This window comes from Lolium perenne, chromosome 2 (assembly GCF_019359855.2).
Source record: "Lolium perenne isolate Kyuss_39 chromosome 2, Kyuss_2.0, whole genome shotgun sequence".
Lineage (NCBI taxonomy): Eukaryota > Viridiplantae > Streptophyta > Magnoliopsida > Poales > Poaceae > Lolium > Lolium perenne.
The window spans coordinates 152,280,621-152,303,296 of record NC_067245.2 but is presented as its reverse complement, the minus strand read 5'-3'; the positions used below and the strand labels follow the sequence as shown (position 1 = coordinate 152,303,296).

The 22,676-nt window shown below is 41.5% G+C and overlaps 2 protein-coding genes across 3 annotated transcripts; both read right to left on the bottom strand.

Annotated features, from left to right (window-relative positions):
* Window positions 1-8,991: 8,991 nt before the first annotated feature.
* Window positions 8,992-10,461, bottom strand: LOC127321876 (thioredoxin H-type-like). The gene is made up of 3 exons (XM_051350835.2): window positions 10,098-10,461; window positions 9,546-9,668; window positions 8,992-9,471 (listed from the first exon to the last, which is right to left on the bottom strand). The coding sequence occupies exons 1-3, from the start codon at window positions 10,185-10,187 to the stop codon at window positions 9,097-9,099; spliced, it is 588 nt and encodes a 195-aa protein (XP_051206795.1). The 5' UTR covers window positions 10,188-10,461; the 3' UTR covers window positions 8,992-9,096.
* Window positions 10,462-12,611: 2,150 nt separating this feature from the next.
* Window positions 12,612-16,938, bottom strand: LOC127322121 (uncharacterized). 2 transcript variants are annotated; one of them, XM_051351081.1, is made up of 10 exons: window positions 16,661-16,938; window positions 15,935-15,976; window positions 15,692-15,836; window positions 14,906-15,135; window positions 14,753-14,810; window positions 14,365-14,442; window positions 14,162-14,250; window positions 13,501-13,582; window positions 13,234-13,413; window positions 12,612-13,158 (listed from the first exon to the last, which is right to left on the bottom strand). In XM_051351081.1, exons 1-10 carry the CDS (start codon window positions 16,822-16,824, stop codon window positions 13,021-13,023), a joined length of 1,206 nt encoding a protein of 401 aa, XP_051207041.1. In that variant the 5' UTR covers window positions 16,825-16,938; the 3' UTR covers window positions 12,612-13,020. The 2 variants fall into 2 exon arrangements, with proteins under 2 accessions (XP_051207041.1, XP_051207042.1); XM_051351082.1 differs by having other exon boundaries at window positions 15,692-15,761.
* Between the last annotated feature and the right edge of the window lie 5,738 nt (window positions 16,939-22,676).

Here is a 22,676-nt window from a genome sequence, read left to right as displayed (position 1 = left end):
AACTTCCAATAGGGGAAGAAAATAGGAAAATTATAAGAAAAGGGCACTCCTCCATGGTTTGTGATTGCTTGGTCGGCACCCGAGGATTCGGTTAGCCATGGTATATGTAAGCAAAGGTTGGGAGGAGTGTCACAATTTTATAATTAGTATAAATTAAAAGAGGCTTCGCCTAAATATTTCGGAACCGAACAACCACCTCTCAAAAGTGCATTTTATACTCTTATTGTTTCAATAAAAGGCACTAGCACATGACTTATCTTACTTGCCTCTTAAAGAGAGACCTTCTTTTACTTTTATGTTGAGTCTCCACCTTCTAGTTTATGCACCACTTATGAGAGCATAGTTGTCATTCTTAGTTTTATGTGCATGGTCCCAAGATTTTATTGATTGATTCATAATTATGATGTTGCTTGCTCAAACTTTTTGTTTCTAGTCATCCTTATAATCTGTTAAAGGTGTCCAAGCATTTATGTTTTGCTTCCACTTATGGGACAAGCTGAGTACCACTTTATTATGTATCTGTGTTATGCTCTTGACAATCACTTTGCTTTTCATGCACGTTATACATTTTCTTTTGTTTGATTACTATTTATGTTTTAGCATGGTTATAAAGTTTCATTGTTTGATTATATCTATCATGCTTATGTTAAGATTCTATGATTCCAGGTATGTTTGCATTTACACGTAGATTGATCAAAATAGTGTGACATCATGTCACCTCAAAAATTATTTGTTTGTTATCACGTACCTACTCGAGGACGAGCAGGAGTTAAGCTTGGGGATGTTGATATGTCCCAAACGTATCTATAATTTTTGATGCTCCATGTTTGTTTTGTTACAATTCTTATATGTTTTATGTGCACTTTTCCACACTTTTTAGCATTTTATGGGACTAACCTATTAACGCAGTGTCAGTTCCTGTTTTCTGCTGTTTTTGTGTTTCAGAAAAGTTGTACATGAAAGTTTCTCAGAATTGGACGAAACAAAAGCCCAGAGACTTATTTTTCCAGGACAAAGAAGGATCCAGAAGGACACGCGCAGGAGAGCTTCCACGTGGCAGTACATAGGGCAGGCGCGGCCCCACCCTTGGCCGCGCCTGGCCCATGTACTGGCGCCTCATCGCCTCGTTTGCTCCGCCCTTCCGCCTATTTATTCCTCGTATCGGGAAAACCCCAGAGACCAGAGCCTCCATCCACGAAAAGTTCCGACGCCGCCGTCAACCGAAACCCTAGTTCGGGAGGGTTCTGCAGTCCATCCCGGCACCCTGTCGGAGAGGGAAATCACCGCCGGAGGCCTCTACATCGCCATGTCTTCATCCGAGGTGATGCGTGAGTAGTTCTCCACGGGACCATGGGTCCATAGCAGTAGCTAGATGGTTGTCCTCTCCTTGTTGTGCTTCATGTATATATCTTGTGAGCTGCCTAACATGATCAAGATCATCTACTTGTAATTGCTACATGTTGGTTTGATGTGGATCTGATTTAAAGAGAGATTGTTTTGGTTAAGATTATGTATTATGTTATTATGATCTTGCATGGTCTTCGTTTCTAGTAGATGATCTAGCCAAGTAGATGCTAGCGACTCCAAGAGGGAGTATTTATGCTCGATAGTGGGTTCATGCCTCTATTTAACCATGGGAAGTGACCTTGTTCTCTATGGTTGTAGATATGTTGTTGCTACTAGGGAGAAAACATCGGTGTTCTATTCAAGGGTAGTTTCATCGTTTACTTTACACACTTTGCTTAAAGCGATAGTCCGTTGCTTGCAACTTAATACTAGAGGGTGTCGCGGATGCAATCCTGAAGGTGGATTATTAGTCATAGATGCAGTTAGATTACGGCCTATGTATATTGTTGTAATGCCCGCATACTTTCATAGCATGTATTCTGCACCAACCATTAGCGTAGAATCTCTGTTTGTCAATTGCCCATATGTAATTTGTTTACCCAACATATTTATTTTATTGGGGAGGCGCCTCTAGTGAACTGTGGACCCCGGTCCTTCTTCTTTTAGTTGCAATCTTCTACAGCATTTTTCTGTTTTGTTCTCTGCAAACAATTCTTCTTCCACACGGTTCGTTTAATCGTTTGTTTTCAGCAAAACCAGTGAGCTTGACAACCTCGCTGAAAGTTGGGGACAAAATACTTGGTTGTTTGTGTGCAGGTCTCCATGTTGCTGCTAACGCCGGGAGTGCGCCCTGCCATGAGTTGGTTCGCAACACCTCGGGAGAGAACGTTTTTCTCCTACTGGTCGATAAACCTTGGTTTCTTACTGAGGGAAAACTTCCTGTTGTGCTCATCATACCTTCCTCTTGGGGTTCCACTCAACGTTGCGCATAAATTGTCCTTCATCAACTCCGCGCTCAGCAAGGGGTCTTGGGCTGAGACTTGTGCTTCCCTTGGGGCTCCTCTTGCCCTCCTTTTATAGGTGGAAAAGGTCCTTGGGTCATCCAAGACCTTCCTCCAAAGTTTGGGAGAGTTCCGATAGGTTTCTGTCGGCCAAAACCTACTAGAACTAGGGCTCTTTTATCAAATCCGAATTTGCCTTAGGGGAAACTCCTTAACCCTTAAGGAAAACTTGGATACACCTATTATGGAACCCTCCGGACTTTCTTAGATAGCCCGGGTCATTCCAGACACTTCCTAAACCTTACATAATAATCCAAACCCTTTCAATCTTTATAGAACCTTCTAGAAGCTCCGGTCAAAACATCGAACTTTTTTCGAACCCTGGAAAATGACTTTCTATATATGAATCTTATTCTCCGGACCATTCCAAAACACCTCGTGATGTCCTAGATCCCATCTGAGACTTCGAACAATATTCGAACTCCATTCCATAATCCATATATCTACTCAAAACGACATCAAACCTTATTTGTGTCACTCTACGGTTCGCGAACTATGCAGACATGATCGAGACACTTCTCCGATCAATAACCAAAAGCGGGACCTGGAGATCCATAATGGATCCCACATATTCGAACCATTAACATACGATACTGATTCCCTTTGTCACGCGATACTTTACTTATCCGAGGTTTGATCGTCGGTATCTCTATACCTAGTTCAACCTCATTACCGGTAAGTACTCTTTACTCATACTTTGATATGACATCCTTGTAAGCCAGTCACATGCTTGCAAGCTAATTGGATGACATTTCACCGAGAGGGTCCATAGTATATCTATCCGTCATTTGGATGGACAAATTCCACTATTGATCCACGCGCTTCAACCTATACTTTCTGAATACTTAATGTCACCTTTATAACCACCCATTTACGAAGTAGTGTTTGATGTCATCAAAGTATCCATCCGATGCAGGTGATTAATATGATCTCATGGTCGAAGGATTATGTTACTATGTATCTTAAAGCTTGTAGCAAAATGAATTAAATGACTTGATCATATGCTACGCTTACTATGGGTGTGTGTGCCCATAACATCATTCACCTAATGATATGGTTATTAATAACATTCAATGTTTATGATCACGAAACTATGATCATCTATTAATCAACAAGCTAGTTTAACAAGAGGCTTACTAGGGACTCTTTTATGTTTACAAAACACACAAGTATTAATGTTTCCGGTTAATACAATTATGGCATGGAATGTAAACATTTATCATGAACATTAAGATATAACAATAACCATTTTATTATTACCTCTTAGGCATATCTCCAACAGCTGTTGAATTTATCCTTTTTATGTGCAAAAGGGTGATGTCACCAAAATTCAGTTGAAACAAAGACACCTCCCATTGTTGCAACTCACGAAACATAGCCCTCATATCCCCTTTTAAAACTTCCCAAAACTTGTGATAAAACTCAACAAGAAACATGTTTGGTCCTGGAGTTTTAATATTTTTCATTTGAGAGATAGCTTCATACACTTTATTCTATGTGGCGTTAGACGTAATAATACCATTCTCTTGTGGAGATATTTGTGTAATATCCCGAGTTTTAGATTGTATCAAAGTTTAAGAGTTGTGCGTCGGTGCTCAAAACAATCTATGATGTAACATTTCATATTCAATTCTCCAACAATCGTCCCTTCGTCATGTTCAAGTGTTGAAATCTATTTTTTCTTCTAAGCTTACGGTCAGCTATAAGGTGAAATTATTTAGTATAGCACTTTGATCCCATTTTAACTCTTCGCGGCGTCTAAGCTGTGCTAAAAGATTATTGCCATCTCTCATAGCTTCCCATTCTGATGTAGTTAGTGATGCCTTTTTTGTTCTAAGATCTAAACTTTAATAATGTTCAACATTTGTTCCTATTCCTTTTATAGGCACCACTTTGGGTTTCTACGCCCATCCTGTACGAAATTGTGTGGGGTGGCGGATCTTATTCTCCCATACCTCAAGGGGTATCACCAGACAAAATGGAGGCCAATTATGTTGCAATCATCTCATAGAATACCTCAGGATGCATCCTGAACAACTCAAAAGAAACATGTGCCTAACTCCGGGCGAGTGAGGGCGCAAGCCGTCACAAGCAGAAATTTATGTTTCCACTTAACAATGGCTAGAACTCTATCTAGATTCTTGTATGTTGGGGTTTTCCTAAATTTATGTTTCCACTTAACAATGGCTAGAACTCTATCTAGATTCTTATATGTTGGGGTTTTCCTATGATTTATTCGATTAAATTGCCGATCCAAGGGAGACGTTTATCTTAGGTCCAAACTTTCAACAATAGCATCAAAATAAAAATGTGAACTTGCATTAAAATTTTAAAATTCTTCCTGAAATTCGCCTAGTAGCATATAGAGAGTGATTTCAACTCGTAGATACAGACATGCTCAGGAAAAAAAATTGGTTTATGTGTGTCTTAAGCAGCCCTAGTGATGCCACCAAAGCCCAGTCAAAACCATCAAGCTTGAAATGCACATGGACATTTACACATTTTTCTCTAGTGAAAAAAAGGTTGGTTTCTGTGTGTCTTAAGCAGCCCTACTGATGCCACCAAAGCCCACTTAACCATCAAGCTTGAACTGCACATGGACATTAACACATTTTTCGCTAGTGAAAACATGTTTAACAAGAATGGACGTTGTATTAATTCCCACTAGTAAGTGTGCACGTGCACGCACGTCTCGACTCGTGTTGATAACATATTTTTAGCGATAAAATTAATATACGATATGTTATAGTAATTTGATTATACAATCCTATGATCTTCTGCAGTAGTTATTACAATTCCCTGCATTAAGGCTAATTTTTAAGTAATAAGTTATCTTCTTTGATGAAGGTAAAACTAATTTTTTTATTGTGTCCCATTCTTTTTTTTTTTGGAAGAATGCATCTTTGTCTTTATTAACTCAGAACACAACCATTACAATCAGCATTAAGGTTGTTCTATAGGAAAATTGGGCTCACGTCGATCCAATTTCCAGTCACATTCTTTAGGCAGGCACATGTATGTCCTGAGTAGTTGGTCGAACGCCTAGCAAAACTAATAGAAAAAAACTCAAAACCTCAACTTGGCATATTGACTTCTTCAAGGAGATGGGCAAAATCACTGGCCGATTCCCCCTCCTAGTATCCCATAGCCTCGCCAGCTCCGAACAGTCAGATTCGATGACAATCCATCGGAAATTGCCATCTTGAGCAAACACAACAGCATCATGTAGCGACAGAGCTGCTGCAATCAACGGACAACGGGTCTATGATACCCGAGTACGCCTTACCATGCGCCTCTGAAAAACCCCGGCACCATCCCTCGCAACACCACCACTTCCTGCCACATTCTCTTGGCTGTTGACCACACCGTCCACATTCAGCTTAACCACATCTCTCTCTGGTCTATACCACTCACTCTTTGGTTGAATCCCAGCCAGGGGAACATTTGATTGAGGGAGCTGCAGCTCTAGCAGCTTATCTCGAACTGCTTCTATTGCAATTGCTGGATCAAAACCCTTCTCACCGTGCATCCATCTGTTACTCCAAGACCTGATAGACCACATCACCGTGATCACCTTTGCTCTCTCCTCCGTTGACCACCAAGCTTCAGTCAAAATGTCTGCCGCCCATGTCACCGGGAGAAGATTTGGTAATTTGACATTCAGAATGTCACTTGCCCCTGTCCAAAACAATCTGGCATGATAACATTCAGATAGAGCATGGAGTAGTGTTTCTGGGGTAGATTACGCACCGAACAAGTGCTATTATCTCTAACATGCCGTCTAGTGAGGGTTGAGTAGTCCGGCACAATGCCTCGCATAACCAGCCACAAAAAAACTCGCACTTTTGGTACTACCTTCAAGCTCCATAATTCCACAGATCTCCATGACCCTGTGAAGATGGAAGTCCTCCCGTTACTTGCGATTTTACGTTGTAAATACCTGAATTTTCATGGGTCCAAAGCCAGTCAATCTTCATCAGATGCTAAGCGGAATGTGAACAATGTATTCAATGTCAACCTGACAAAAATTGGCAGCTAACTTCTGCATATCCCATTGGTTAGTGTTCTGGTTAATTAGCTCACTCACCTTCTCAGCTGGAGCAGCATTTGGTCGAAACAAAGTCGTCCCATTCTTTATGAGGTTGCTCATTGACACTTGTATCATCACAGTGCTTCTTCACGGAAGAAAATTCCATCTCACCTCTAAACTACATTCCCCTCAAATTGCAATGTAATCACAACAGAGAGAATAAGCAAGACAAAATACAATTGATTCAAGACTACACCTATGTGTATGAAACCTTAGGAATTAAAAGGATGGAAACCTTTGGAGCAACCAAGGAATTATTATACTTTAGTGTAACACAACAGAATTGAGCATACTTTCATATGGAATGGACCTGCAGATTACCATATAGCAACTATGAAATACTTGACGGTGTAACTAACAGTGGATAATTCATCAAAGCTGAACAAATAACTATAGTAATTTGTAAGATGGATGATAGTGTACCAAAAAAAAAAACTCATCCAAGCTAATGAAGTAGGTCTGAATGGCAGACATGAGTACCTGTTGCTTTAATATGGAAACGCCTTCTTTAATTCATGAAGGTTGAAACTAAATCCAATAATAATAAAGAAGCTTTCTCGAACTCATGCAATACAAACCACTATGCACTTTCACTTTGCTTTTCCCTTAAAATCCCTTGCGTAACAGAATCAACATATGAAAATTGGAGAATGGGCATGTTCCAAAGGATATCACAGTATTCCATAACAGATTAACAACCCAATTTTGACGTACTTGTAGCTATCCATGAAGCAGTCCAAAATGGTAATCTTGACTTCAACATTCTATCTTGACTTCCAAATATATCTCATTGAATATCATTCGTCCTGTAGAATATGCAGCGAATCTTACAAACGAAAAAGAGAAGAAACAACATGAACTTTTCACCATCTAAAAATTGAATGAAGGAATGCAAAATTGTGTAAAGCTAAATGATATGTTCAATTCTAAATCTGACCTAAAACAAACAAATAACCCTTATAATAGAGAAGTAAGCGTTGCAATTGAGAACTAAAGACAAAAATATCATCAAAACTAATGTCATATTTCTGACACACGGGAAATGTGATATTTAGCTTAATAGTCAATTGAATTGAAGAAATTAAAGTAAGCTAATACCATGTGTGAGAACCAGCATACAAAACACCAGTGCGGTACGAAAATACAGAATGAAGATGTGAAACTCGAAGTTTCCGTTCATCAACAGTTCATCATGGAATAAACATAATATAAGTTGCAAGGAATCTAGGTGAAAAAATAACTGGAGGTGACAGTCTTTGTTTGGTTGTAAAAGGAAATGGAATGCCTGTAAACCACAAATTGTTGAGGCCTTATCAGACCGAAGCAAGAAATCATTACACCTCCACATGTCTGTTAGACTGTTATCATAGCATAAATGCAGTTCAGATTTCGGCTTTCCCTGCACAATTAGATATATGACGTAAAAGATATCAAGAGTTTCAGGACAGAGGCAACTTCATTTATTACAGAGAACATGGAGACCCATACACACAGATCTTATGCATGCCATTTTGAAAACATACACTTCATCATTTAACTACCTGAAAATGAACAGGTTGAGAAGAGAAAGGGGTAGGCACGTTGCATCAGAACCATAGTTCTTCACCCGGTTCTTTTTAGGAAGCTAAGAGCAACACATCTGCCAGAAGGAATCATATAAGCAGTAAAACCGGAATTACCATAATTAAATCCGAGGATAGTACGGTCGGTGATAATTAGACTGATGGAGATCACCTTAAGGATGCATAAACCTCGTCGTGGACGACTCAAACTGCAGCCGGCATCGTTAAGTCTTGCCGGTCGGACTCAGCAGTGATAAGTCAACCTCAGCAGCACGTTGGCACCTTGGACATGATGAAGTCGGCGAGGTCGCCCTTGCCGTGAGATGACCTCCGGGCGACCTCGTCGGATCTGGCGTAGCGTGAGGTCGCTGGACCTCCTCTTGGCTGGATCAAATTGTAGCGTGAGTGTCGCCGGTCAACCTTGGCGGCGGTTCTGAGATGGCTGGTACCTCGACGGCAGTTTGATCCCAGTGATCATCGGAGCACAGGAGGATTGTGGGCGGTGAGGAGGGCATGTTGGGAGGCAGTATTTGATCAGGGCACAGCCATGACGATCGCCTTGGTGACCCTATGTCACATAGAGAGGAGGTGGCCGGATAGGGGAGTCGCTTGCAAAATGAAGGGCAATCGCAATCTGGATCTTGTGAGGATTTATTTTTTCTTTTATGTAGCTTCACAACGGGGGCGCCTGAATTTCCGGAGGGAGGAAGGGGAGAACAAACGATTGTGAACCGTGTGATGTCCGTGGATAGACGGTTTAGATTTAGTTTTCCACGCAACTTTGTGCCTTTATAAGTAGTAGAGATGAGAACAACCTCAGACCTCCCATGAGGTTGGAGACGATACCAAGCAAAGTCAACACCCCCAAAGAAGTGCTTCAGAAAAGGTGTCGTGGAATTGGACCTCCGTGTCTTTGGCAAGGCAATAAAAGTTCAACTTATGCTCCCTTACTGTTTCATGAATAATAAAAGAATGCTTAGCTAGGTCACCGATTTCTCCATTATTCCAAAAAAACAAAGCATCCCTCATACTAGTTTTAGGCTGATTCATTTTGTTTCTTTATTCTAGTGCTACGCCGGACCGTTGACAGATCTACCACTCTATTTTTATAGGTGCGTGTGACTTTCGCACGTCGGATGGGTAGATCTTGATCTTCCAAGCTTGTATATTCATCATCCTGCCGATCCTTTCTAAGACCAGTCGCTTTAGAAATTGCCAAACCACGAATGCCATCATCACCATGTCTATGCTTATCCTCCTTTTTCTTTGGGGCAGACGAAGAACCAATGAGGGCCACGATCTTCTTATGGATTGTGTCCTTATTGTTACTGACGACGGTGCAGACCTTCTTGCCGTTCTTGATGAACACGAAGGTCGGCATAGCAGTGATCTTATATTCTTCAGTGACGTCCTGTTGAATAAGGAAAGAATATTAGTCTCACAAGGGAGAAATATTCCGCAGGATTGTGGTGGCACGGTTCTTACCGTCAGCTCGTCAACATCCACCGTCAGGAAGATGGCGCCAGGGAACTCCTTGGCGTACTGGACGAACACCGGGGCGATGAAACGGCAAGGCCCGCACCATTTGGCGGTGAAGTCAATGATCACCTGTAAGACAAACGAGTCCAGAACACATATGTGCATGACACGTAAGGTTGGGGAGCATGACAGGAATACCTGAGTCAATTGTGCAGAAGAAGATTATAACGACGTCACGACAGCTTCAGTGACAGCAGGTACCGATTCTAGAGCTAGTAAGCATGTGCCATGCCAAGAGCAACCACCGGTTAATCTAATCGACTAGACATCATATCTTCTTATTAACCATTCTATGGTAACATTCAAAGCGTTGTCAGTCACGAATAGCCGAATCTCATGCCAACCGACACTCGGAAAAGATAATCAAGGTTTCGCTTTCACGGTTTCACCTGAACTGAATTACTACTGCTGCTGAGTGCTGACACAGATTCATCATGTCTTAATGCGCATTAACGGGCAAAAAGAGAGGGATGGGAGTGGATCGGGAATCGCGCTTACCAGCTTGCGGGTCTCCTTGCCTTTGGCCATGTTGGCCTCGAACTTTTCCTTGGTGTCGCACGCGATCACCATTCCCTCCTCAGCCGCCATTGATACCCCTTCTCCTGAGGAGATCAGCAGTGCTTCGGTGTGGGCGCGAGTAAGCTCTTCTCTTCGGGGTCGATCTGCGAGGATGTCTTCTCCACGGCGCAGGTGGGTCGGACTCAATCAATTATATAACGGAACGTGGACGTCAAGTGATGGGGGTGCACGTCGTGTTCCCCATACCTACCCCCGGACAGCGTCAAGGCGCTAGCTCGTCTCCAGCCGGTGCTCATGGCCCTCGTGTTCCGACGACTTCACATGGAGCGTCCGCCTCGCGCACCCACGTTGTGCTCAGGCTGAGAATAGGAGTGATCCCCATTCCCCACCATACCCGTGTCAGCCCACAATGAAAATCACATCACAAGATATCTAAGAGCATCTCCATCGGTAACCCCAAATAGGCGCCACGGACGTCGACACCTCCGTTTGGGGGTGCCGGCACAGCATTCTCTATTTGGAGATGCTGCTCCCACACCGGCGCCTCTAAAACGGGGCCCCGATAGATTTAGAATTTTAAAATGAAATTTAAAAACTGAAATTCATAGAAATTCATACGAAGTTCATACAAAGGTAGCTTGAATTTAAACATAAACTAAAACTTAATCATATCTACTGGCCGCCGTCGGTTGGGCCGCTCGACGGCCCTGCCTCGTCGTCGTTCTTCGCCATTGGCGCCTGCGAACGTGTCCGCTTCTCCTCCCTTGCTTCGCGCATCTGGCGGTGCAGCATGGCGGCGTCGCAGGGGCTTGCCGGCGACGCTGCCCCGCGCTTCCATCCTTTCCCGAGAAGCGAGATCTCGAGGCCGTGCTGGAGGTTCACGTCGTTGACGAACTCGTCCTCCTCCTCCATCAACCGCTTGTACCGTTGCGCCTTCAGCGACACGAGGATCGCCGCTTGATCCGGGTGGGCGGGGACCTGCGGCGGCTGCCCCGACTGCACTGCCTCCTCCGCCGCCTCTTCTTCCGCGGCTGCGACGTAAACCTCGTCCCACGCCGCGAACCGTGGGTCTACGTCCTCGTTGGTGCTGTTGTCGGCGTCGGCCTGCGGCTCCGGCTCGGGCTCGGGCTGCGGTGGTGGCGGAGGCAGCGCGGGGCCATTGAGGTCAAGCATGGAGTATGTGGTCTTCAGACGGCGAGGCATTTTGGTGGAGAGGAGAGAATGGAGCGGCGGTGGTGGACGGCGTACGAACTATATAGCGGTGGCAACTACCCACATTTACGCTGACGGGACGCCGCGTGGTCAGTCGCTGCTCTCGTGGCTGCCTCGGTTTCCGCGCGGGAGGCCATAAACGCCGACGACCAACCTTCCCGCGTAGCGGCCGATGCGAACCGTCGCGTCCTCTCGCTGACAAGGCGCCCCCACCCGCGAAAACCATCGTTCCGCGATGCACCGGCGCACCCGATTCGCGCCCTTGGCGAAGGGGCCGGTACGGGGGTGCCGGCTATTCTATTGGGCTCGAAAAATGGCTGGCGCCGTTTGGAGCGCGCCGATGCGAGCCCAAAAATGACGCCGGCCTCAAATCGCTATCGGGGCCGCTATTGGGACCACCGGTGGAGATGCTCTGATAGACTCAGATCCAGACATTTGCTGGCTCAGGGTGAAGTGTAGATCTCTGGGACCATGACTTAATGGAGAATAGCTGATAGCAAACACTTTACTCTGCTATTGTATCATAAGAACTCCAGTAATAACTCGCACCACATTGATCTGATAAGATTTACAGAAACTATTATGCAACAGTGGTTTCAAAATTACACTCTAAACCACCCACTGTGTTATTATTGCACAGCAAGTACCATCAGAGCCAAGGTCGCTCTGAGACCAGAAATCCAGAATTCATCATGCATAACAGATCTGGTAAGTGCCATCAGAGATTCAATTGCTGCATACCATTGTACGTGCATGAAACTCCCAGAATAGGCATGGCAATATTAATGCCTGACATGGACACTTCGGCTACTGTCACAATGGACTGACACCCTAACTTTGTAGGCGTCACATATACAACCTCCGCATCGATTAAATCCGACCCGAGGGAGTAGATAGTAGCGCCAGATGCCACTGCCAGAACAGGGTCAGTAATAATTAGTGCACATGACCCATAAACAAGGTAGATGACAGAACTACAGGCTTACAAACATTTTTTCCATCGGTTACCTATGTGCACTTGTTCTTACCAGAAGAGCTCAATATAGAGAGGCAGGACCCTTAAGTGATATTTAAGAGTTTTTGCCTTCTCTTGATCCGACTCATGCAGAGGATGCAGCCACAAAAACTATCAGCTCAGCTTGGTGAGAAGAAGCACCAAGATTTTCCCAGTCTTATGACAGTAAACTTCGGGACCCCCATATGGTTTTATTGGTTCAGAATGAGCATAATGAGTATATGAACTTTTTTCCATCAATATAGAGTTATACAGCACAAAAAACATAAAGCCATAAGTTATAGTAATCAACTTGTCATACCCATTCAAAACAAGAGATACATGGTCCTAGCATTTACATGATCAACAAAATGAGTAACATACATGTTGGTACTTTGGAAGGACAAATGGAAAAATTTATACTTTTCCCAATAAGGATAAGAAGTCTATCAAACATATTCACGAAGGACAGTAATTTCTCTACATTATGCCAACTAACGGCATAGATGCCATTGAGCACATGCAGGTGTGCAATGTTCCCTAAATGAAAGAGGCATACTAAGGAAGTAAAAGAGAAATACAGATTGTTGACCTTCAAATATCTCATTTCTTATTTTTCTTCTTTCTTGCTCCAATTCAGCGGGAGTTAGTCAATTCAAGTTTTTCTGCAAGATGACAACTTGTTAACAGCACACTTCAGAGTGCCTTCATTGATAACCAGGTAGAAATTGCCAACAACACGCCCATAGTTCCCAGACCATACATCACAACGGTGTCAGAATTTTTGCCTTCTAGCAGGACCTCTGTCCATCCATCGGACCTCAATTGTGCTTCCTGAATATTGCAATTCGCAAAGTATTAGTTTCTCAAATATCAAAAAAGAAACACAGACAACTTACTCAAACTCACTTTCATCTTTTCTATGTCCGATCTTCTTGCGCTAGCCTCATTCTGTAACATGGCACCTTCAAGTATATTATTTCTCATAGACAGGGGGTTTTCTACCTCACGTGCAGCTAAGAAGCCTGTATAGGCTGAATCAGTGTGGATAGTCTTCATGACTGACCCAAAGAAATTTGTAACAGGGACCTGATCAAAAACAGAATAGAACGAATAAAAAAAGGCTTAGTTCTGAACAGCAGGGCTGGGTGGAAATAGATATCATCTTCTAATTACCTCGTTTAAGGCGCGCTCGTAAAGATCCATTCGATAATATGCAGTAGACAGTAGCATGGAAGGATCGTATGAGTTGAAAAGACTGGAACATGAAAAAACAAGATTACAACAGAAAATACCGTTCCAAAAATATAAGTTGAACATTGAATGTTAATCCAGAGAGGAGAATCCCAGCTAAATTGTTTTCAGAGAAATAAGATTGAATATAGTTGAGTGCTACTGTGCGTAATTTAGAATATGAGACCCAGTTGCTTTTGAAGTGATAAGGAAAACAGTCCGTATTGAATTTAAAGTTGACTGAAATCTGATAAAAGCTGCTAGTGGCAAGCCATGCATTTCAATAATTTATAAATTTTGGAAGAAAGCACACTGATAGAGTAAGAACCCAAATGATGCAGAACTTCTTTTCACATTCTATTACATGGAAATGACAAACAAACATGAACATCTACTATATCTTGATATAAATACATAAGAAAGTATTTCAGAGTAATAGCCCGTCACATTTGATCATCAACTAGCATCAAACAAAGTTAAAATACCAAACAAAAACAACTTTTAGGTGAATAAATTTGTCGGTACCTACAGATCACAGTAAGACCATTAACTTGGCATGCAGACAACTGATAAATTTCAACCTATATGCATAATAAAAATTTACCTGTTCAATGAGGCATTGCTATACATGTTCAGCTTCTCAAAGAAGGCAAGTGTATGGAAGGTAAACCTATCCACGACAGAAACACCAATCTGCCACAAGAAATGTGTAAGATTGGCATGCTTCATGACAAGAAATAAGGCATAACAACTTAATAATTTTGAAAAAAAAATTGAAGCATATGTGAATATAGGGCATATTCTCACGTCTGAGTCGAGATGGTGAGAGTAAGAGTTTTCCCCCTTCTTGCTGCTACCAATCGCCAAAACGCCCGGTGATTGAAGCTGCAGATATTAAATATATCAGGTACGGATTACAGTTTTCAGAAATATAATGAAATAGAAAAGCCAATAAAGGTGAGGTTTGCCATAGCAGAGCAGATCCTTGTATGATTATAATCATGCGTTATTGGTAAAAATCAGGAAAGCGCACTAAGTGGTTATCTAACAATTAAGCACAAAAGCCGTGTGCAGCCCATGCCCACTCCTATACGACAAACAGCTATTAGCAATAAAAAGTAACGTATAGGTACAACTGATGTTGCGTATACGTATATAATGATACGGAAAATTAATCTGGAAAGCTGAGACAGACCTGCGAAAACAGAGTAGCAGCTTGGCAGGTATCTACCATTATCAACAACTCTTTAAATCTGAAAGGAAGGCCAAGGTGAAGGTGAGAATAAATGAACCCTGAAACGAAGAGAACCAAGTCAACATCCAAATTTTGATGATTCAGCAATTCAACCTATGCTTCTCCTTCATTTGCTTTACTGCATCTGCTAGATCGTGGCTTTGAAGTTCTTCATTATCTTGGAACTTCAAGAATTCATCCCCACCATGTCCAGTCATGTACAAAAGAATATGGCTTCCTTCATCGCTTAAAAGACGCTTTGATCTTGGTACAGAGCTCTCATGTCTTCCAGTCAAAACCCTCAAAAAGTTTTCAACTGTAACCTCATAACCTCGGTAATCAACCTGTAATCAGAAAACCAAAAAATGCAACATCAGCGTACCATGATCAGATATTACCTTTTAACATAAACATTATGTTACATAGCATTGATGTACATTACGATTGGACATATTGAAAAATTACCAGCTCTCACATTCCGGAAATAACCTAACTGACCATATTGCACTCTGTAGACTGTAGAGTGCCTTAAGTATCCTTAGCTTCGCAAAAGTTGACCATTGTGGGGGGCACTGTTTCACCAAACTGTGAAATCAAAATTTTAGGTCTTGTGATATTTAACCTTTTAAGTAATAAAGCGCTCTTTATCAAAAAAGGTCTTGTGATATTTCGACTATGTTTATTTTAATGTTGTTAAAGAGGTAGAGTAGCTGTAGTGTGTCATTTAATGTGTGTATGTATGCTCCGGTTCCATTCACTACGTCTTAGCTTTGGTGCCTCCTTGGTATCATTTACTTAGTATGTAAACACGATGAGCTTGGGGAAATATTGCAAATCAAGGTCTTAGCAAACTACGATTCTATGATTCAACAGGAATATTTTCAGAGTAGAGAGATTAACCTCAACATTGTCACCATATAGATTAAGCTGGTGGTTCTCATTGTTGAAGACTTGGGCAGGGTAATTGTTCCTAGGATTACAAGCCATATCATCCGCTAACATAAGTATAATCCGCTCATCAGGTATTCCTAATCTCTTAACAGTCCTGAAGAAATAAGGTGTATTTGCTAGTAAGGAATAACTTTTACGCCATAAATATAATGAAAACTACACATGAGGAAAATATATAAATTAGCACGCTACCTGTACAAAGACAGAGTGTTTGCCATATGTCGATAGTTAAACCTACATAACATTGCAATAATAGGTCAGAATGAAGTGAAAACAGGAATAACCCGCAGAACCGACCATCTAATAGGCAACATAAAAGCATTAGACACATATTCAAATGATATTCGTAGATGGAATTAAGCATGCAGCTCAAAGGGCAAACTCTATCAAATTAGGTGTTATTAGCAAAAACTGAACAACTGTGCATACATTCATACCAAAACGTTTGTCGGAGAACACTTTTGCTTGCTGATCTTACAACATTACAGTTTAAACATTTCAACTCCTCAATCTTAAAAAGGATTCTGATCAATTTGCACCCACCGAGATCACAAGCCACACCGACAATATTAAACTAAGTCGCAATCACAAGAGTAAAGCATTATAATAAATCTACAGCCCAACCGATGAGAAAAAAATAAATAAATAGCTCATCCATATACTACTTATACAAGTTCATAAGCTAGCAAGCTGCTGCAATATACACCAACTAGATCCAGATCCTTCTTATCAAGCGCGCACTAGTCAGCACTAACAGAAAGCCTAGCTTCTTTGAACCACCCAGAGATACATTTGGCACCGCGAGCAGTAGCATTGGTTCACAGCAAATGGATGCACGACTAATTTAACGATGTGGCAAGTAGGCAGCAGAGAGGGGCGCGGTCATGGCGCTGGGCGTTGGAATGATAGGGGGCTCACCAGAAGCGGGAGGTGCATACGAGCACGGCCCAGTTGTTGTTGTGCAGAGCGGCCGGGGGCGCGGCGGCGGAGGAGAAGGTGAAGAGCACGAGCAGGGGTAGAATCGAGAGTAGGAAGAGGACAGCGGGCCGCGAGGGGGCGTGTTCCCGTCGGGCGAACGCCATGCTCCCCGCCGGAGCAGGACGCAGGATCAGAGAGGCCGACTGAGAATCTGAAGAGAAGAGGAAAGGAGCTCGTTATCGGCGAACGCAATGTTCCTCTTGTGGGCCGAAGAACCCAAACTGGCCCGTCTCCCCATAATAAGATGGATCCTTTAAGAGCCAACAGCCTTCTAAGCCTTTTAAAAAAAGCATCTCCACCGGCACCTTCAATAGCGGTCCCGATAGCTTTTTAGGGACCGGGAGCGAAAATAGGCTAGCACCGGTGCGCTTTAAATGGCGCCGGTCAATTTTCGAGCTCAATAGAATCGTCGGTAACCCCGTGTCGACCTCTTTTCCAAGGGGGCGAATTGGGCGCGCCGACGCCCCGCGAGGCTGAAATTTTTGGACGTGGCCGCGGCAGAGGTGCACGCACGCCGTCGCGCGCCCTAATACCAGGATAGAGCATTTGTTTTGCTAGTTTTGTGTGTAGGAGAGGAGGCCAAACGCCCAAAAGTATGCACGCCGAAAGAAACGTTTCACCGGACGCGCTAGAATACAACACACTGCCGCCTCCGCAAACACCAGACAACACAAATCTAGAACAACGAAAATCAAACCGAACAAAAAAATTCAATAAAATAGTTCAAATATTATTACAACACAAAAAAAAAGTTTATTACAATACAACAGATAGTTTTAAAACAATACAACAACATGCATATGAGATGAAACGTACTATTGTTGGCCTTTCTACGGCCACCACATGATGTGACTTGACTCACTGATTTGTGCCCCAATCTCACAAATTGACCATCAGGAAAATGGGGGAGATGGGGAATACAAAGACCACAAGAACGCAATGCACACAAACCCGATACAAATTCCATTTACTCCCAATGGTTCGATTAACCGCTCAAATAGAATCAACCGGGAAAGACTATCAGGTAGTGTCTCATTGAGAGATCGATGAAGGGATTGAACACATATGTGTGGGAGAGAGTGCTATGCCACTAGAATCACACACAAAGGTCTTGAATCTCAACAAGGAGGGCCTTGGGTTACATATGAGGTAATATCCCATAGGTAAGAGGAGCTAAGCTCAAGAGGTAATGATCCAAATGTTTTGTCTAACCCTATAAAGAGGTTGTATAGGAGTCCATATAGCCCCGATTCGAAGCAAGGGTATTTTAGTACTTTGGCACGGAATAAACACAGCCACACGATGGGCTAATACGGTTCAGATATGGAGTTCATTTCACTAGGCAACAATGCCGGCTTTTTCATGGAGGCAATGCAGCCTCAGGTCGCTTGGTGGTGAGGTGCAAGGCGGTAGTGATGTGCTTGTCTGGGTGGCAGTGTCGCTGCCCCTGGGCAGCAATGTCGCTGATCCTGAGCATGGTGTTGTTGTTATCCTCCTGTATCATCGTCCTTGTGCGTTATTTGTACCTAATCACACAAAGAGTGTCGGAATGAAGTAGCTGTCAAAATGGACAAAAAACAAGTCAAATGGGTGGAGTAGATAGTAAGGGAGCTGAGGATGATGAAGGTCTGGTCTGACTGCAACGGAGAAAGGATATAGAGAGAAAAGAGAGAGAAGAGGGAGTGTGTGCATGATCACATGCAAGAAGGATAAATTAGATTGTTGCATTTGAATACAATATGCACAACATGGAATCCTCACTCCCTCATTACCATTTAAACCATAAACAATTTCAAGAGACCATAGATAAGAAATTAAGCTTAACACTTGGAGCAAATTAATGGTTGAGCAACAAGTAAGATACACCATAATAAAATGCTCAACCAAAAGGATATGTGAGAGGCATGGCCAAGCATATTATAAGACTAATACAAGGATGAGAAAATAACATCATCGTAGTATTCAAAGAGTGATTTTTCTTAGCATGACCAACAACACATAACAATTAAATAAGATATCAAGTGGAGAATTATCATCTCTTATGTGTATAAGTTTCTCTAAGTAGACAATATCACAAAGATATTTATCCACAAAGAAACATGTACACACAAAATAGATACAAAATAACTGAAACATGATATCCAAAATGAAGTCATGCAATATACAAATAAGATCTTTGCTTAATAGCATGCCCACATGCTCAATTGTATCTCATTGTACATTAATGAACTTCAAACACAAACACATCAAAGACATCACAAATATCAACAAGGGAAAGAAGATAGTTAGGATGCTTTGAGGAAAGCAAAAAGTATCACAAATAAAGGATACCAAAAGAAAAAACTCAATTTGCAATAAGGAGGTTTCATTAAGACATTTGCAAATAGACAGATTCATGCCAAGATGCAACCACGAGGTTGGATACAATAAAAGTATGCATGAGAAGATACTTGTTACCAAGATAGTATTGGTGTGGATGTAGTAGATATCAGTTCGTTGATCATCCTAGCTTGCCTCAAATAATCATTTAGTAACCACTTCTTACTTATGAATTTGGCAAGCATCCAATGCATCCTCATGTACATAAAACAAATTTAAGTACAAAATGGTTCCCAAACTAATTGGGTCCAAAGTAGTTAGACACTACAACATATAGGACAAACTCCACATAAATATGTTCATATTGATATGAAATTGAATTTCATGCACATCTTAGCTCATTTAGGATTTGTTGGAGTTTACCCTATATATTGGAACAAGAAATCAAAGCATGCCATATAATATACATATAGTAAATATGCATGCATGAGACTCTAAAGAACCAAACGGAAATACAATTTAGACGAGACACCAATTAAATTAAGAATAATAGTTGTCCAAATTATATCAAAGAATCAAATCAACACAATATTGATTCCAAAGACTTATCTCATTACAAGAAGCTAATTAAACCCAAAACAAGCAATGAGATGACCAACTCCCAAGCGAGCAAGGTTCCAACAAATAAACTAAACCCTCACACTTTTCATGATGGCACAAGTACCGAAAAGAAAAGGTTTATCTTCCAACATCAAATACTTGATAAAGATCAATAAATGAAAAGATATGATCATAAAAGTAGCATTCTAACACAAATAGGAGAGCTCCCCCAAGATTAGTGCATTATTTAGGATTTTGTATTTGAATACAAAATGCACAAAAGTGGGATCATCACTCTACCCTTATTTAATAAAACTCTAAGAAAGTTTAAGTACACAAATTATATCCATGAGATGCAAGTAAAACACATGGGAGTCAAAAGAAAAACCATTTCATGGCAAGAAATGAAGCAATTCAACACAAGAGCCAATGTAAAGATGATCAATAAATATCTACCTCATAATAGATTACCAATTGTCCTAGGACAAGAGGTATTTGGGAAATATTTCCCGGTGGTAGTTTCCAAGTATACAAGATCATCTTCACCCCAAAGAGAGCATATGGTAAAAGATAAGATCTAAACATCATGCAAAGAGAGTTTCTTCTTAGCTTCAATTAATTACACCACCATGCAAAGCAATGAATGGCATAACTTGAAGCACATGATTTCCCAAAAGGATATTGAGAAACACATTGTGGAAAACCATGCCAAGAAAAACTCTCACAAACAAGATCCATAATTATATTAGCAAAGAAGCCATTTAAGAAAATTTGGACTTTTTTGAGGAATACATGCCACATAGGAATGAGATAATTTACAATATCAACACTATGTGACACAACCTCAAATATACACATTTTTATGGCTTGTAATATGCAGAAAGCATAATACTCCCCCATAATGTGATAGCGAATTTATTTTCACAAACGAAACAAAGAACCAACTAGAGATAATTAATGGACATAGAATTTGAATTTCTCATGAGGATGACATGCCACATAGAGACTAGATAAACTTGCAATATCAATTCTAAGTGGTGTTTCTCATGTACACACATTTTTAGGGTTGTGAGATTCCTAAAGGTATATCACTCCCTCATAATGGGATAGTCCATTAATCACTCACAAGAGCCATATAAGATACAAACAAGATGAAATAGGTTCAAACACAAACACTTATACATGGTGTGCAACCCAACATACATATAATTGATTTCTCAAGGTAAGCAAGTAGGAAGCACAACATATACAAACACATGCTAGGAACAAAACTAACACATGGAAAGGGGCGAGTAACTTTCAATATAAATGAGTTGAGCACATGTTACCGAAAGGAGGAACATTGGATATATGATAGAAGCAAGATAACCAAAAGACTTGGCTTGAGATAATATAAATGATGAAGATCCCTTAATTCTTCATGATGTAGCCAAGTCTCCAATGCCCTCCATACTCCACCTATTGATTAAGTTTTAGCTTGTTGGTCCCCAGCCAATTTGGGTCCTAAGAGGTTAGTCACAATAGGCTTGGCAACCCAAATGGTTCTTTTCTTGACACCACTTTGAGCACCAACATATTTGGCAAACACATTGCCAACCTCATCCTAGCGAAGAGAATAAACATCATCAATGATGATAGGGTTGGATGAGGTACCAATAGTGCAAAAATAAAGAGATGTGGCCCTTCTCACGGCATATGTAGCAAGTTCTTCTCTTCTTCTTCTTCTCACTTGATTTCTCCACAATGGGAGCATTAGCTTGATTCTTCTTGGGAAGTGGCTTTTCTTCAACCCGAGGTTGGGAATTGCCTTGAACTTGAGGCCTCTTCCCTACTTGCTTCTCACTAAGAGGTTTCTTCTTCAATGGGCATGATCTAACATGGTGCCCTTCAATTTTGCACTTGAAGCAAGTAATCCTGGCCGGATCTTTGACTTGAACTTGGCCCTTCTTGTTCTTGGAGCTATTGAACTTTTTCTTGTTGTTGGCGATAAATCCAAGTCCGCTCTTGTCATTGGGGGATTGTTGCACACTCAACATCTTGTCAAGTTTACATTTCCCTCCATGACCCTTTTTCAAGTCTTTCTTCAAGTAAGTGACTTGAGCCTTGAGCTCTTTGATTTCCTCTACATGGTTAGTAACAACACAAATACTAGAGGAAGTAGAGACTTCATTGTTAGAGAAACAAGGCAAGAAACATAATTCATCACAATATTTTGCACTACTATGAGTGGATGAATTAATATATAGGACTAGCACATGGCAATGTAGCATTTTGAGAAATAGTGCAAGTACCCACATGAGGCTCATAAGATGTTACCTTTGACATAATAGCCTCATGAGCTAACTTTAGCTTCTCATGGGACACTAAAAGTTCATCATGGGAGCTAGAGAACTTTCCATGACTTTCTTCCAATTTCCCATAATTGCTAGTTAGCAATTCAAGTTGAGCCCTTAGCTCAACATTCTCCTTTAATATAGATGTGTCACAAGATGTAGAGTTAGGAGCACAAGCATCATCATTAATAGCAATAGGAGAAGGCAAGTTGGCATGCTCTTTTAGATAAGAAGCTTTAAGTTGCTCATGTGACTCGGTGAGTTTGGTGAGCACACTCTCAATGACCCTAGAGCCATTTTTTAGTTCCTCAAAATCCTCGAGGAGTTTGGCAGTAAAAAACACAAGCTTATCATTTTTTATATTTAGATCATTTGTCACTCCAAGATCTCTATCATGGTTTTCCTTTATTCTAGACAATTCTAGAGAAAATGTCTCCTCAAGAGATTCTTTGGTGGTTTGTTCTTCTTCAAGTTCATTCTTTAGAGAGCCTATTTCATCGGGATACTCACGTTCGAGAGCGCCCATTTTTAATAGGGATTTCTATTTTCGTGCCCTCGGTTCCTTAGTTGTGCTCAGTTTTCCCTAGCCCCTTAGTTTTTCCTCAGTTTTACCCTAGCCTTTGTCTGAAGACCCGCAGAAGGAGCTCAGACGGAAGGAATCCGTTTATTTGGACATTTTGTGCTGACGTGTTGCGCCGCGTCGT

Bases quoted from the DNA above. Each gene is read 5' to 3' on its own strand.
- LOC127321876 (XM_051350835.2), bottom strand. From the start codon at position 10,187: ATGGCGGCTGAGGAGGGAATGGTGATCGCGTGCGACACCAAGGAAAAG. The intron at 9,669-10,097 runs GTAAGCGCGATT...TTTGTCTTACAG, and splicing joins GCAAGGAGACCCGCAAGCTG to GTGATCATTGACTTCACCGC. The intron at 9,472-9,545 runs GTAAGAACCGTG...CTTATTCAACAG, and splicing joins TGGATGTTGACGAGCTGACG to GACGTCACTGAAGAATATAA.
- LOC127322121 (XM_051351081.1), bottom strand. From the start codon at position 16,824: ATGGCGTTCGCCCGACGGGAACACGCCCCCTCGCGGCCCGCTGTCCTC. The intron at 14,811-14,905 runs GTTGAATTGCTG...CCTTCCTTTCAG, and splicing joins CAAATGAAGGAGAAGCATAG to ATTTAAAGAGTTGTTGATAA. The intron at 13,414-13,500 runs GTAATTAGAAGA...GTTTTTGATCAG, and splicing joins ACGAGCGCGCCTTAAACGAG to GTCCCTGTTACAAATTTCTT.